The sequence below is a fragment of the Trichosurus vulpecula genome, chromosome 4, assembly GCF_011100635.1.
Source record: "Trichosurus vulpecula isolate mTriVul1 chromosome 4, mTriVul1.pri, whole genome shotgun sequence".
Taxonomy (NCBI): domain Eukaryota; kingdom Metazoa; phylum Chordata; class Mammalia; order Diprotodontia; family Phalangeridae; genus Trichosurus; species Trichosurus vulpecula.
The window spans coordinates 188,589,171-188,603,862 of NC_050576.1; the positions used below are offsets into that span (position 1 = coordinate 188,589,171).

Genomic DNA, 14,692 nt, shown 5'->3' on the forward strand with positions numbered 1-14,692 from the left:
TCTTGTGGTCTATCTTGTAAACGCCTTAAAAGTAACATCCACTTTAATTAGGGACTATTTATCTGAACATGGCTAGAAGCTGGAAATGTTTTATTATAAGTAACTTACTTGATATGCACTGTTTTAAAATTCATTACTAAATTTATTTATGTATACCATTTCTGAATCTTTTCCTACAATTGTAGTTAATCTGGCAACTTTCAAATGAATTCATTTATGTTTTAGAATTCATCTTCTTGTAAAAAGTGTTCTGTTATTAATTCCTTAGTGGAATCTCATTCTCCTAATGGGGGAAATGAATAATGAGAATGATAAAAACTGGGTTCTAATTTTTCTGGTTTTATTTGAGATTCTTGGATATATCAGCATGACATTTGGCCAACCTAAAAATGTAAGTTCCCTGGTCTAAAAGCTTCTCAATTTGATTTCCTAAAAATAGAGACATAAGGGTTAAGTTAACTTTCATTATTTGACCTTGCAAAGTAACTTAAAGTTGTGTTAAGACCAATTTTGTAGGAGATTTTTAACAAAGAAAGAGGCCCTCTACCAGTGACCTGAGTCTAAGAAGACAGTCAGCTGGAAACTGCTTAGATCACACCCAGACAAAGAATTTCATCATATGGTGTCCCATGAACCAGACAGTTGTATGAGATGAGACTTCGGAGCCTTAAATGGACAATTTTATTGACTATTTACTTTCTCCCTTTGCATCTTTTATGTGTAAGGTCTACTTACTAAAGAGGACTGTCAATGTATCCATCTATTTCTACCCTTTTGCCCTCACCCTCACATTGTTACCCATTGTTAAGTCCCAAAACCCTTGAAGTGTTGGCTGTATCAGTTTGTGATCCATTGAGGAGGCTACGCCTCTCATTAGAATCATGTGGGGGAATGTGAGAAATGATTATTAATAACCAATATCTTGGAGATTCGGAACTTCTCCCTGACCCCTTTTTCCAAAATCCTGACTTTAAATCAGTTTTTCTTCAGATTCTTTTGTCTAGATAGCCCACAGCTGGAAGTGGTCTGGCATGGCTGGAAGTGGTCTGGTATAGAGATATTTTCTCTGTCCAGGGGTGAGGGAGTGACATTAGCTCCTGCTGGAAGGGTATATAAACTGTGCACCCTAAACCCAAAGGAAGCGCAGTTCCAGACTGACTTCCACGCATGAACACATGCATGCCACCCATTTTGAGAGAAATAAACATGGATACAACCTAATCCTATTTGTTTTTCTTAGACCAAACTCTGAAGGTTGCACACACACACACACACACACACACACACACACACACACACGCACGTGCTCAGTATAATGTAAGCCCCTTGAAGGCAAGGACTCTTCGTATTCCCAGGGCTTGGCACACTGCCTTACACATAGTAAATACTTAAATAAATACTTATTTTAAATTGAGCCTGAAGGATGTCTGTCCCAAGTGTAGTGATGCAGAAACCAACTAGTCATTTTAGCACCCAGCAAGGACCTATTCATAGAGTAAATACTGGATAGTACTTTCACCTTTCTTCTGTATGCCTACTACACATAGCCAAATGGCTAACATGGAATGCACCATGAAAACTGAGCCCTAGGGAGACAACTCTATAATAGAATATGTACATATATGTAAACACACTGCATATGTACATGTATGTAGACATGTACAGACATATGACTATTCCATTGGGAATCCTCTGAGTCACCAGAAGGCTGATGTGGACAAGAATAACAAAGCTGGCTAAAATTTAATATCACAGCTTTTTGAGATAACCCTATTCTCCTCTGACTTCTCCCTTGAGGATGTCCAGACCTACAAATATATATATATATATATATATATATATATATATACATATAGATACATACGTATATATTATATATACATATAGTTTAATAAAGCTGGGACTCGGCTTTGCTGAGACAAGGTAATAGCATAGGATACCTTTGCAATTGCTTTTCCTGAAGAGATGATCTCTCATGGAAGAATGAGATCTGCCATCTCTCTATCAGAATCCCATGCTCCTTAATTCCTGTGGCCCTCACAGTAACATTAGGAGCCCTGCCCTGAGTGGTTCTCAGTTCTAATGTTTGGTGGGATTTATCTTCCATTTTCCCATGTCTAGGGCAGAGCTACAAGGCCCTCTGTCCCCTCCCGTCTAAGGAAGTAGAATGTTGTATATTGTGTTCTATTTTATTCTAGAATGTAAGCTCCTTTAGGATAGCAACAGCGTCACATTTTAGGTTTATATCCTCAATGCCCAGCACAGTGCTTTTGTTCCTTATTTAACATTTCTTGAATTGAAAAATAATATAGGATGTACTAAAATTTTATGCAAACTAGATTCAGACCAATACAGTAACAGAAAAATCTATACATAATTTCTTGTTTTATATTGTAGAGGGAAACATCACTGGCATTGAAATTTTCTCAGGGAACAACTATAGTCATATCCTGCATAACACTAGAGTTCAACCAAACACAATTTGGAAACTTTTTGGTTTAGAAAATAAGGTCTGAGGACAGAACTGACATTTTATGATCTGGATAAAACTGTACAATGAGTAGAAATTGAATTATAGCACTTTTTCCCCAAGTACATGAAGAGTTCTGAGCACTGGTTTTACCCCTCAGGAAGGAGAGAAACAAAAGGAAAAGAGACTCCTTATTAAGATGGAGAAGGAAAAGTTTGTAGAGGAGCCCAATACTCTCACATATATTCCCACAAAGAGAACCAGATTGAATAATGATCAAGAAATCCAAAGAGAAATACCAATGACAAATTTCATGCAGACCAGGACTACACAAAAAAGAAAGTCAGAAGCCTGTGAGCACTGGGATTAAGTATTGCAACATGGAAGACAGTACTTGCTGCTTTATTGTTCAGTCATTTCAGTCGTGTCCAACTCTTCATGACCCTGGAAGCCACTATAAACATAGGTAAACAGGAGAGTAGCCTTCTAACCCTCTGACCAGAGCATCCAAGGGCGTCTAAAACCTGTGGAATTCCGAAAAAGAATCCCTAGGGTGGTGGAAGCTTGTAGCTCTTACTAGGATTCTGTGGGGTTGGGAGGGTCAGGGTGTGGAAGTCCACAGATGACTGACCAAAGATGGCTAGTGCTCCAGGGGGACCTGACGAGAACAATTCAAGGAGTCCTTTAGACCTCAGCACTCTGACCGTGGATGACTCAGGGAGGCCTGAAGCCTGCCAGCACTAAGAGCATAGACACACCAGAAAAAGTGGAAACCAACTATCAGGAACCCAGGAAATCAAGATGAGGACCAAACCAGGCATGATGACACCATCCAAGTGTTTGGAAAGGGGAGGAGCTTGGCCCTGACACACAATCTCAAACCAGAAACTGAGGCCAGAGGCATGAACAAATAAAAGGTACTAAACATAATGAAGAGATACATATAATGGGTCAAGAGATAAACCCAGAAGAAGAAATTAACTGTGCAAGTACAAGCAAAGCAGAGTTGGGAAAATGGCTTAGCCACAAGGACTCTTAAGAGTGTCTGGAAGAAATGAAGAAAAAGATAAAAAATGAAATCAGAAGTAAATGGAAGGAGTATAAAGAGTCTAGAACTAAGGTGGAAAACCTTCTCCAAGTAGTGAACCTACTGAGAAATGGAGTGGGACAAAAAAGAACTGAATGATTCCAGTGATAAGACTTATTAGAACAAAATCAAAAGGAAATTAATTTATGCTGCTTCAGGAAATATTCACATTAGATGTAAGGAATCCTAGTACTACGGGAAGAGCCTGGGCTTGAAGCCTGAAGAACTAGATTCTAGTTCTAGCTCCACCACTCACTATGTGATCTTGACAGAGTCTCTTCCCCTCCACAGATGACCCACAGTACCTGATGCATAATAGGGGCTTGATTTATGGTCTCCAAGTTCCCTTCCAACTATGGCATGTTATGATTCTACGATTCCAGGCATCCTACTGTGTAAAATCAAAGGCCACTCCTGACAGCACACGTGTGTGACACTGAAACTGATGACCCCCAGCTTGGGGGTCTTCTGTTTAAGGGGAAGACAGAATTATTATAGTAGAGGTTCTTTCTCATCTACTGAAGAGATTTCCTTCTTGGTAAAATGAGGGTGCTGGATCCTAGAGATTCAGGAATGAAACATACCTTTCTCCTTACAGCAGAGGGGCAGGAGAGTGATGGCAGAATGTTGCATATACATTGTCAGAGATGGTCACTGTGTCTTTGCTTACCTATTTTTGTTCAATTTAAGGGGACTGTGTGTATGATGTATGCATATCTGGGAATAACTGTGATGTAAAACAAAAGGCATCAATTTTTTTTAATTAAGGGGTTGGACTAAATCTCTGAGATCTCTTTCAGCTCAAATTAACAAGGCATTTATCAGATGCCTACTATGTGCAAGCTATTAGGCTAAGCTCTGGGAATACAAAGGCAAATATGAAACAGTTCTCTGCCCTCAAGGAATTTACAAGGATGCAACATGTAAATACTAAGATAGGAATAAGGACTGGATCCTATTCACTTGAATAAGGAACTCCAGGATAAGGAAACTCCCTTTAACCAATGGAGGATGGTAATTTAGAGAGTTACATGAAGTTAAGTGACTTATCCAGGGTCATAGAGTTTGTGTCAGAGGAAGGAAGAAAAAATTACAGACAGAAACAGACAGGCAAAGACAGAGAGACAGAGAATTTATTTAGTGCTTCCAATGGGCTAAGCATTATGCTTTAAGCGCTGGGACTTAGATCTCGTTGGCTTCAAGGCCTGGCACACTCTGTCCACTGCCGTATTTTACAAGATAATTTCAAGACAGGGTCAGCACTAAACAACTGAGGGAATCAGACAAAGTCCCTGTGGGAGGTGACACCTACTTAGTGCTTTGAAAGGAGAAGAGTGTCCCAGAGGCTGAGGATAGAAGGCATTCCAAAGGTGAGGAGCCCTCATGCAAAAGCACAGAAGCGGGAGATGGAACGCTGTGTACCACTGTCATTCTATGATCCCAGAGAGGATGCTCAGCGAAACCTAGACAATGGACGAGATGACCTTTCAGTGGGATTCTGTGGTCCAGAAATAGAAAACTAAGTTAACAGCACCATCTAGGGGAAAGAGGCGGATTCCAAGTGCCTCGGGGTGAGCCGCTGGTGCGGAACTCCCAAGGCTGCAGGAGCCGGAGGCAAGCGAGGCCCCCTAGGCGCTCCTTCCACGTCTGTCCTTCTCCTCTCGGGCCAGACAGAACTACCAGTCCCAGGAGGCCCTGAGCGCACGTCGCTGAAGGCGGGGCGTTAACGTTATGACGCACGGGTGGGGGCGGGGCCCGAGAAGTTCGTCCTGGGACCTTTGCCCAGCCCCGTCCCCGCCCCTGCCCCTGTTGCTGTTGCGACGCAGCTGCTGGTGGCTGTTGCTGCTGCGGGTGAGTCTCTGAGGTGAAGACGGTTGATGGCGTGGGGAGTAGGGGGTTACTGCTGTTTTCCCGCTTCGTGTCCGTGAAGGCTAAGGAAGCCTGTGATCGGGAAGGGAGGACTGGTAGCTTGCTGCGCTTCCTTCGGGATCATACCGGAGGGGGCAGTGGCGGGGGAACGTGGCCTGCGTGGCGCCCCTCTCAGCTCTAAGGGAGTTCGTGGGGACGATCTTCGGAGGAGAGCGAGGCTCTGTCGGGTGCGCGCGCACGGTTGGGGTGCGGCGATATAGATACACTCCGCTTTTCTCTTGGGGTTTACGCCATGGAGTCCCAGCAGGCAGGGGAGTCGTGACGTCACGATCTCTTGCTTGAGGATTGGACAATCGCCCCTTCTCCTCCCCCTCCACCCGTTGGCTTTCTCCGCTCTTCGCTTCTTGGAGTCTGGCTGTAGTCTTGATTCTCATTGCCAAGAGACAGGGCTTTGGAAAAGAGGGGGGAACTGAAACTCCTCATCTTTCACAAGCGGTGCCCCTGCTTTCAGAGGCAATCTCCACACCCACCCCCCTCCAATCTCTGACCTGAGCCTAGCTACAATCTTTGCTTTTAAAGCTGAATGAAACTTTGTATGTCATATAGTCCAAACCCCGTATTTTACAGATGGGGAAACTGAGGCATATAGCGGCGATGTGACTTGCCCAAGGTCAGACAGTAAGTGGCAGGGCCCAGATTCAACTCAACTATACCACAACATCTGTCCACTGATCCCTGAAGAGGTATTCATTTGTGAACCCTTCTGGGGATACCGGGGAGGAGCTGAGTGGTATATGGAGAAAGAAGAGAAAGCCCCCAGCTCACCATCTCTCTGATGTGATGTCGTAATAATTTGCCTTAGTTAGACTAATATCTTACTAGAAAATTATCATTCCCCTCTCCTTGCTTATTCCAACCTTGACAACTGTTGAATTGGAAGCCCAATTCCATTTTGGATCAGTTATCTCAGCTTCTTTTCTTGCCTCTCCCAGACCAACATTATAAGTCGCAGGCCAGGCCCTACTTGGTCATTATTTGGACCCTGATTGGCTCAGAGTGAATGTGAATAGCAGTTGCTTCCATTTGGCCAGAAACCCCCGAGGGTCTTCTCCTCCCAGATTGATTTTTTTTTTTTGACTAGGTAAAGGGACCAGGCTCTGCCTTATTTCTTATTTAGCCTTAATCAGTGAATGGACTTTGCCTCAGTCAAATTGAGACTAAAAAGACCTTAGCTTAAAAATAGGCCAGGGTCCCCCACTACATCCATGGCCATCTTCGGTTGTCCTGATCCTTGCCACCGGATGGTCCCGAGGAAGAAAAAGTGAGGCTGGTGACTTTGCACATTCTTCCATTTCACTTGCGCGTCATTGCATCACCTCCCTGATGTCATGGTCCTTTTTGAGAAGGAAGGACAAACAACAACATAAACATATATTTATTTGAATGTTTTCTACAGGCCTGGCTTCTTAGGTAGCTTATAATTTAAGGAGAGAGGGAGTAATACATAAATAATTGAAGCAATAACTAATAATAATAGCTCACACTTCTTACTGTGTGCCAAGCACTGTACTAAGTGCTTTACAAGTATTATTTCATTTGATCCTCATTATTAGTCTTCGAGGTAGAAGCTGTTATCATCATTTTGCAATTGAGGAAAGGGGAAACTGAGACAGAAAGAGATTAAGTGACTTGCCCAGGCTCCCACAGGTAGTAAGTGCCTGAGGCCAGATTTGAACTTAGTTCTTTGAATGTAAGAATGCATGAGAGGATAAGGCTCAGGTCAGAAGGTTGGACATACTTACATTACAAATAGAAAGCTGGAGAGACCTCAGAGGTCATCTAGTTCCAACACCCTTCACTTTAGACTTAAAGAAACTAATGCTCCATTATGTTAAGTAAGTACTCTGAGTCTAAATCCATCACTTTTCTCTCTTTGCAGCTCCTCTGTTTAGTAATAATAGTAATTCAAATTTGTGTAGCTCTTTTAAGATTTGCAAAAAAAAGTTCATTCCTCAACTCTGATAGCTAGTACAAGTGTTATCACCATTTTAAAGATGAAGAAAGTGGGACAATGAGAACGTCAGTCCAGCATTCCCTCCACCATGCCATAGTGCTTCCCAATAAGCAATAGGGAGTTACTGAAGATTTTTGAATAGGCTTAAATATGAAATACTGTATGTAAGTGTAATAATAGAAAAGGAAGGCTACTTGGGCCTCAGTGGGAATTGTGGATTGGACAGAATATACTCGTGCCTGTTGTCTAAGTAATCTCTAATCATTTGGGAAACAGATCGGCAAAGTGGGAAAATGAATTAGCACAACTCTCCCCACTACTAAAAAGCAACTCAAATTAGTCCTACTGATTTGGGGGTCTTTACCGACGAATGAAACTTCAGTTGGGAAATGTGAGAAGGCTCCAGATCTTTCCGGCAAAGCCTGACATCATGCTGACTTGGCAGACTTGCCCATAGAGGACTGTGCGTATTTAGAAATAATCTTCTTTCCCCAGACAAAATGACACATTTAACCTGAAGCAGCAAACTTCCTGTTTTATTCACATTAAGTACTCTAATTGCCTCGGCCACTTTGGAGTTAGAAACTATAACCCTTCCCTAAATAGAGAAGTGGTCAAAAGATGTGAACCATCGTTTCTCAAAAGAGGAATTGTCAACTATTAACAGCAATTTGAAACAATACTCCAAATTACGAATAAGAGAAATACAAATCAAAACAACTTGGGTGTTACTTCACACCCAGGAAATTGACAAAGATGTGAAAATAGGCAGTGTTGGAGAGGTTGAGGAGAAGCTAATGCATTGTTAGTGAAACTGTAGATTGGCACAACTGTAGATTGGCAAATGAAGTGATTAAAATGTTCCTCCCTTTTTTGACCCAGAGATTGCGCTGCTGGGTATATATCTCAGGGAGGTCAGTGACAAAAGAAAGGCTCCATTTATGTACCAAAATGTTTTACCGGTTTTTATGGTAGCAAACAACTGGAAACAAAGTGGACCTCACTTGATTGGGGAAGGGCCAAGCAAATTGTGGTGCTTGCATCACATGTCCCAGAATGGGAATGGAATATTACCGCGCTGTAAGAATGACCGGCATGCTAAATGCAGAGAAGCCTGGAAAGACTTACATGAACTAATGCAAAGTGAAGTACGCAGAGGCAGGAAAACAATATGCACAATGTCTAGAACACTGTAAATGAAAAGAATAACCACAAAACTGAGTGTCAGGAGAAATTCTTTGGAACAAACTTGGCTCCAGAGAAGAGATTATGAGAAGACACCTCCCCCTGCTTCTTTGCAGAAGTGGAGGGTCTGGGGTGTGAAACATTACAAATAACCACAGATTTTTTTTTCTATGAATTGTTTGATTTTTATTGAATTTTTCTCTTCCTCTTTCCAAAATATTTGTTATAAGGAATAACTATCTAGAGAAGGCGCTGGTGAGTGGAATTTTGGGCAGTGTAAAAACATATAGATAAGAACCTGTTTAAAAGGAAAAAGTCACTTATGACTTTTAAAGGAAAAAAATCTATGTGAAAATGTTTAATAAGAATGTATATGTAGCCTATGTCGGATTGCACACCCCCTTGGGGAGGGGGGAAAGGGAGGGGAGGGAGGCAGAGAAAATTTAAAACTGAGGGAAGTGAATGTTGAAAACTAAAATTAATTTATAAAGGAAATGTCCGCAATTACAGGGAAATGGGGAATTATCTCTTGGAGTTCTGAGATTTCCTTGCTGCAAAAAAGCTGTTAATTCAAAGCATAGTAATTAAATATACTGTTTGTGTCCTAAGCCATGATATTTTTGGTTACCAGGTTACCAATTTGAAGGCCCCAGTATAGATTGTTTGCTTCTGCTCCCTGTCTCATGGCTGTTTTCCTATTATTAGCAAGTCATACTTGGGTCTTTTTGACCACAGCTGAATACATCAAAACACAACTGTAGTTTTCATGATCCATACTGTCAGAGTACAAAGGAACAATATTTGCAGTATTGTTGTACAATATTTATTACTCTCCCCCACCCTCCCCCCAGTCAGGGAAAAGTGAGGCTAACATGTCTACTTACCTTAACAGCTAAAAAAAAAATTATTGGGCAGAATCCTGATACTATTGGATGAAATGACTTTAAAAAAATATATATGTGTGTATGTGTGTGTGTGTGTGTGTGTGTGTGTGTGTATATATATACATATATATACACATATATATATGTATGTATGTATGTATGTATCATTTGGGAGTTTTAGTTAATTCATTTACTGGCCCAAATTAGTACACGTAATTAAAGATTGATTTGTTCTTTGACTTCTTGAACATTCATTTCAGTTTATGAACTGAATCTGAGGAGCTTCAAATGGTTTCATTTTTCTTGAAAGTGGCAGTTTCATTTCTCTTGAAACAGCCCCACCCACTGGGTGAAAGGGTAATGTGAAAATTCTTTCTAACCATTTAAAAAAATTATTGATGTAATTTGTTCGGATATAAGAAACCCTTTCCTAGTTACACTACAGAGTGCCCTCCCAAAAGCAGTTAATTCATTTAATTCAGTGCAGTTAACAAGACATGTTCTTTCTCTTTGACAGTATAGTACTGATGTTTATTATTGTTAATTTGATTGGAATTTTGTTGCCTCTTAGTTTGGCCTCTATATTGCTGTAGTCAGTATGTGTGTGTACTGCTTTCTTCATTTTTGTTTTCAGCTTTTAAAAAAAAATGACAATACTACCATGAATGTTTTTGTACACATTGGTCTTTTCTTGCCATCTGACTATTCGTTGGGACATCATTTACCCTGGTGATGGTTCAGCATTCGTGAAGACAAATCTTAAGAAAATTACCATTGATTTGGTTGCTTTTGTTGGTGAAGCAGAGTTGGAAGCAGTACAAGGGAGGTTCTTATAAGTTAATCTCATGGGACCCCTCCTTCCTTTTTTGATTCCTAACAAAATATAAAACTAAACATCACCTGAGTTTGTAGGGTCATATAGAAGGACTGGTTATTTATCTATACCTTTTTCTATTATAGAACTCTTGTAAGGACAGTGCATTATTTTTGGATAGCCTAGTAGATGGAATTGTGTCAAGCTTTCTGAAAAATCAGCAGCCTAGCTATTCAAAGGATGAATCTGGAAATGAATGACCTAATGTTACTTCACTTGGCTAGTTCATCCTACCAGTCCAAAGCTTCCTAAGCTTTTATTTTAACTTCTTTTCTTTTGCTGCTCTGTTTCTCTTTTCTTTCTCAATTTGTTGCATCAGTTCTAAGACTGGTAGTGGTAATTGTCAGTCTTTGTTCGTTGGTGCAGTCTGTTTTTTTTTTTTAAAGTAGTTCATTCTTGAATAAGCGTTTCTCCTTTTTCTGTTCTATATTTACTCTTCCATTTCTGACACATTTTTTGGGAGAAATTATTTTCAACACCCAATGTTTGATTCCAGTTGTCTCCATCTTCACTGCATTTATTGAAAATTAGTAGATATCATTCTTCCAGGAAGAGAGACTAGAATGGGTACTTCCCAACTGCCTTGGAAGGGAACCATTATATTCTAGTCACACAAAATGACCCTGTCTTATTCTATAGGAGGAAACAAGCAACTGGTTTATCATCATGCCTGTCTCTATACCATTATTCTACCTGCTTCTTCCTTAACCTCCAGCCCCTTGGCTTGCCTAGCAAGGAAGATACATTTCTATACTTCCTTTCAAGGCTAGTTGAGTTCCTTTCAAATACATGGAGCTCTATTTGGTGTCCTCTGAATCCTTTAGTGAAATCTCTGAAACATGAAACTTCACCCTATGGAGTCTGTTAAATTTTTGATAAGAGGGTAGGGCTCCTGGCTTTTCTCAGGGGACACTGTATTTTTAGATGAGTAGAAAGGGGACTTGTTTGGCTTCTTTTTTTGTTACAGCGTATCTTCCTTTCTTTTTTTTAAAGTGCTGTCCTTTTCTTCATAGAATACCCAATTGATGTGTTTTCGTTAGGAGCTTTTTTTTTTTCCCATGATGGGGAATGAGTTGTATTGAGTCATACACCCTCACTAGTTTAGGTCCCACCATACATAAGTAATACACATTGGTTGGGTATTTTTAAAGCAATTACTTTTAATTAAAAATAATAATCTTAACCAATACTAGCAATCAAATAAACAAAATAAAGACTAATATCCCCAATGAAACTAAATACTAGACAGTTGCGTATTTGTATGCAGCTGACTCATGTGGCTCCCTTTCCCACCTGGATCCTTTAAAAGTTTTGTTGCTACCATTATATAGTTGTTTGAATGAGTATATTCTACTGATTTGCATTCTTTCCTCTGTACCTCTTTGTATAAACCTTTCCCTATTTCTTTTATTCTTTATTATAGCATAAAAATATTTCATTGCATTAGTATACCACAGTTTCTTCAGCCATTCTCTAATTGTACTTGTTTCCAGTTTTTTGCTGTTACGTATAAAGCAGCTCTCAATATTTTTGCATACTTTTAGAAACCATTTAGTAACGTAACAATAGCTAGGACATAGTGTTTTAAGTTTACCAGACCACTTTTGATTATTTGATCCTCACAACTCTGTGAGGCAGGTACTGCTGTTATCCCTATTTTTCAGATGAGAAAACTTGAGGCTGAGAGAGGTCAAATGACTTGCCCAGGGCTACACAGCTAGTAAGTGTCCCAGGCATAATTTGAACTTGGTATTTTTGATTCCAAGTCCAGTACTCTAGCCACTACACCACTTAATTGCCAATGTGCTGAGGATATATAATCCTAGTAGTTGGATCATTGGGTCAGAGAGTGTGATCAGTTTTTTAACTCTTACTGTAAATAAGTGGCACCCATTTTGAAGAGAGTTTGACCATGTTTAGAGGTGGATACCAGAGCAGGAGTTTTCTTGGTGTAAAGTTACGTGATCATTGTGGAATGCAAACTTGTACCCTTCCCTTGCTCAACTCAAGCAGCCAGCCAGCCCATCTTGTATGTTATTTCACGGTACTTTTGATGGGGATGAAATCTGAACCCATAAAAGGAAAACACCATGTCTTTGAAAGCAACCCAGTCCCTGAATTTTCCCTGTTGCCCGGATCACTGGTGCCTCCTGCCCAAGGCATCTGGCCCACCCCGGGCCACCTTGATTGCTTAATTAGCTTACTTACACTCCTTAATCCCATCTAGACCCCTTTCTCTGTTACCTCTGGACCACCCTAGGCTACTTGCCACTCCTAGATCCTATCCAGATCTTCCACAGCCTTTCTGCATAAAAATATCCATCTTATCCTCATCAAATGCCCAGATTCTTAAAATCTGGCCCACTTATATTGGTGTTACAAATACCACAGACTCACTAGATATCTCACCCACCCAACCAGTGTCTTAATAAACTTGATACTTGGACTGAAAGAAGGCTTGAGTGGTCCAATTCAGACCTCCGCCCTTGCATTTCAGGACTCCTAGCACCCCTAGACTGCATCACTTTTACATTGCTTTCTCTGCTCTACCAGTATGTCTTTGCTGTTCTCGTTTTACTCTTGGCAAAGTCTTCACCTTCCTCCCCGTCCTCAGCCTTACCCCTCACCCTATTTTAAGTACCTTGTCTCAGGGTAAGCAAGCAAGTTGAAAGGCAGGGCTAGGAACAAAGCTCTTATTTCCCAAGTTAGTTACTTAACTAAACTACCTTCCTTCAAAATTATACTGAATGAATTATAGTGTCTGGCGTTTCGATTATGAAACATTATCAGACACTAACCTCTAGGTTGCTCTTCCCTACTGGCTTCTTATCCTTTAGTAGTTGGAGGAAAGAACTGGGCAGTCCCTAGTGCTTGGCTGGATTGTTACTGGGACTGAAGAAAGGCCTTAATGACTCTGGGTTGCCCTTAGGAATCAGTCCACACCATGAACATTCCCACCCTCTCATACTGCCACTGAGAGATAGTAATGTCAAAGGCTGTGGTTTATCCACAGGGAACTAGTTCTAACCTCATCCGCAATGTGGCTTTCCCTCACAGAAAAGCAGATCTGAGATTAAAGTTGAGGATGTGGGCTTAGCCATAGCACAGAAGAAACATTAGGTCCCATCATTCCCCATTTGCTCAAGCCCAAGAACAAAAGACAGTTTATCACATGAAATTCTTCTTTCCTGACCGTCTCCTAACAAAAACAGAAGAACAAAAAAAGTTTTATTGGGATACAGAGAAGGCCCTATATCCTTTGTATCAGATAAGACCAGGAAATAGGCTAGGTGGTGCCAGCTGACTGTTAACCCACCAGGTAGCAGTGTCTGTTGACACCCTTTGTGGCAGGTTGCTGTGTTCCAACATATGACTTTTATAAGGAATAACATGTTTTTTGAGTGTTTGGGATTGTTGCCTCAGTCCAATTCAACAAATATTTATCAAGTCCCTACAGCGTAGCCCTGCAGCTCAGTAAAGAATTGGAGGAATTTTAATTTTCACTTCGTGGTGTAACTTGATTGAAAGTCAAGTCAGTGGTTGAGGTGTGAGAAGCTTTAATATATTCACTCTCCATGTTTTATATATTGCTTTTGTTTGCAAAACTCTTATCTTACCTGTCATCCACATTTTATCGGTGGCACAAGGCAAGGAAGCTGAATCCCAGCAGAGGAGGCCCAGTACGTTTGGAGAAGAGAGTTGGCCACCGCAGGATGGCTGAAAATAATAGGACTTTTAGAAGGAAACACAAATAAGCAGGCTACCTTTGAAAGGAGCATCTTGCTTTTTTTTTTTAAGCCAACCACTCAATTTTACACAGAATCCTTCACATATGAAAATGTTCCTTTTCTTTCCTTTTTAAAGTTCAGAATTTAAAAAAGAAAAAAGAAAATAATTGCAGGTTTCCTTTGAGTGAAATCACCTAAACTGAAACAGGAAAATAGTTATGTTTCACAGAATTGTCAGGCTTATGCTTTCTGCACTCACCTCAGATGTGTACAGACTGTTCTCTGGGTGAGAGCCCAGATTTCTCTCTTATTGCAGCCAGCCACTTCCTTATATCTTACCATGTCCCTCATTCCCCCACAGGACCCCACCCCCCACCATGGAAGAGACAAGCGAGGAGCCCCCAACATCGGCCGTGCTGCTGGATCATTGCCATTTCTCTCAGATCATCTTTAATAATGTGGAGAAGTTTTACATCCCCGGGGGAGACATCACATGCCATTACACCCTCACCCAGCATTTCATTCCCCGAAGGAAGGACTGGATTGGCATCTTTAGGGTAAGAGATTAGAAGTTTTAAGCT

General features: G+C 40.8%; 2 protein-coding genes across 2 annotated transcripts in view; one reads left to right on the forward strand and one right to left on the reverse strand.

Annotated features, from left to right (window-relative positions):
• Positions 1–5,720, reverse strand: part of TTLL6 (tubulin tyrosine ligase like 6) — a 58,823-nt gene extending 53,103 nt beyond the window's left edge. The window contains 2 exon segments of the mRNA XM_036755629.1: positions 5,092–5,538; positions 5,716–5,720. Of these exon segments, the coding sequence (XP_036611524.1) occupies positions 5,092–5,538; positions 5,716–5,720 (452 nt within the window).
• Positions 5,071–14,692, forward strand: part of CALCOCO2 (calcium binding and coiled-coil domain 2) — a 29,936-nt gene continuing 20,314 nt past the window's right edge. Inside the window, exons 1-2 of the mRNA XM_036754903.1 lie at positions 5,071–5,408; positions 14,473–14,668. Coding sequence (XP_036610798.1) covers positions 14,489–14,668 — 180 coding nt within the window. The 5' untranslated portion in view covers positions 5,071–5,408; positions 14,473–14,488. The remainder of the gene's footprint in view (positions 5,409–14,472; positions 14,669–14,692) is intronic.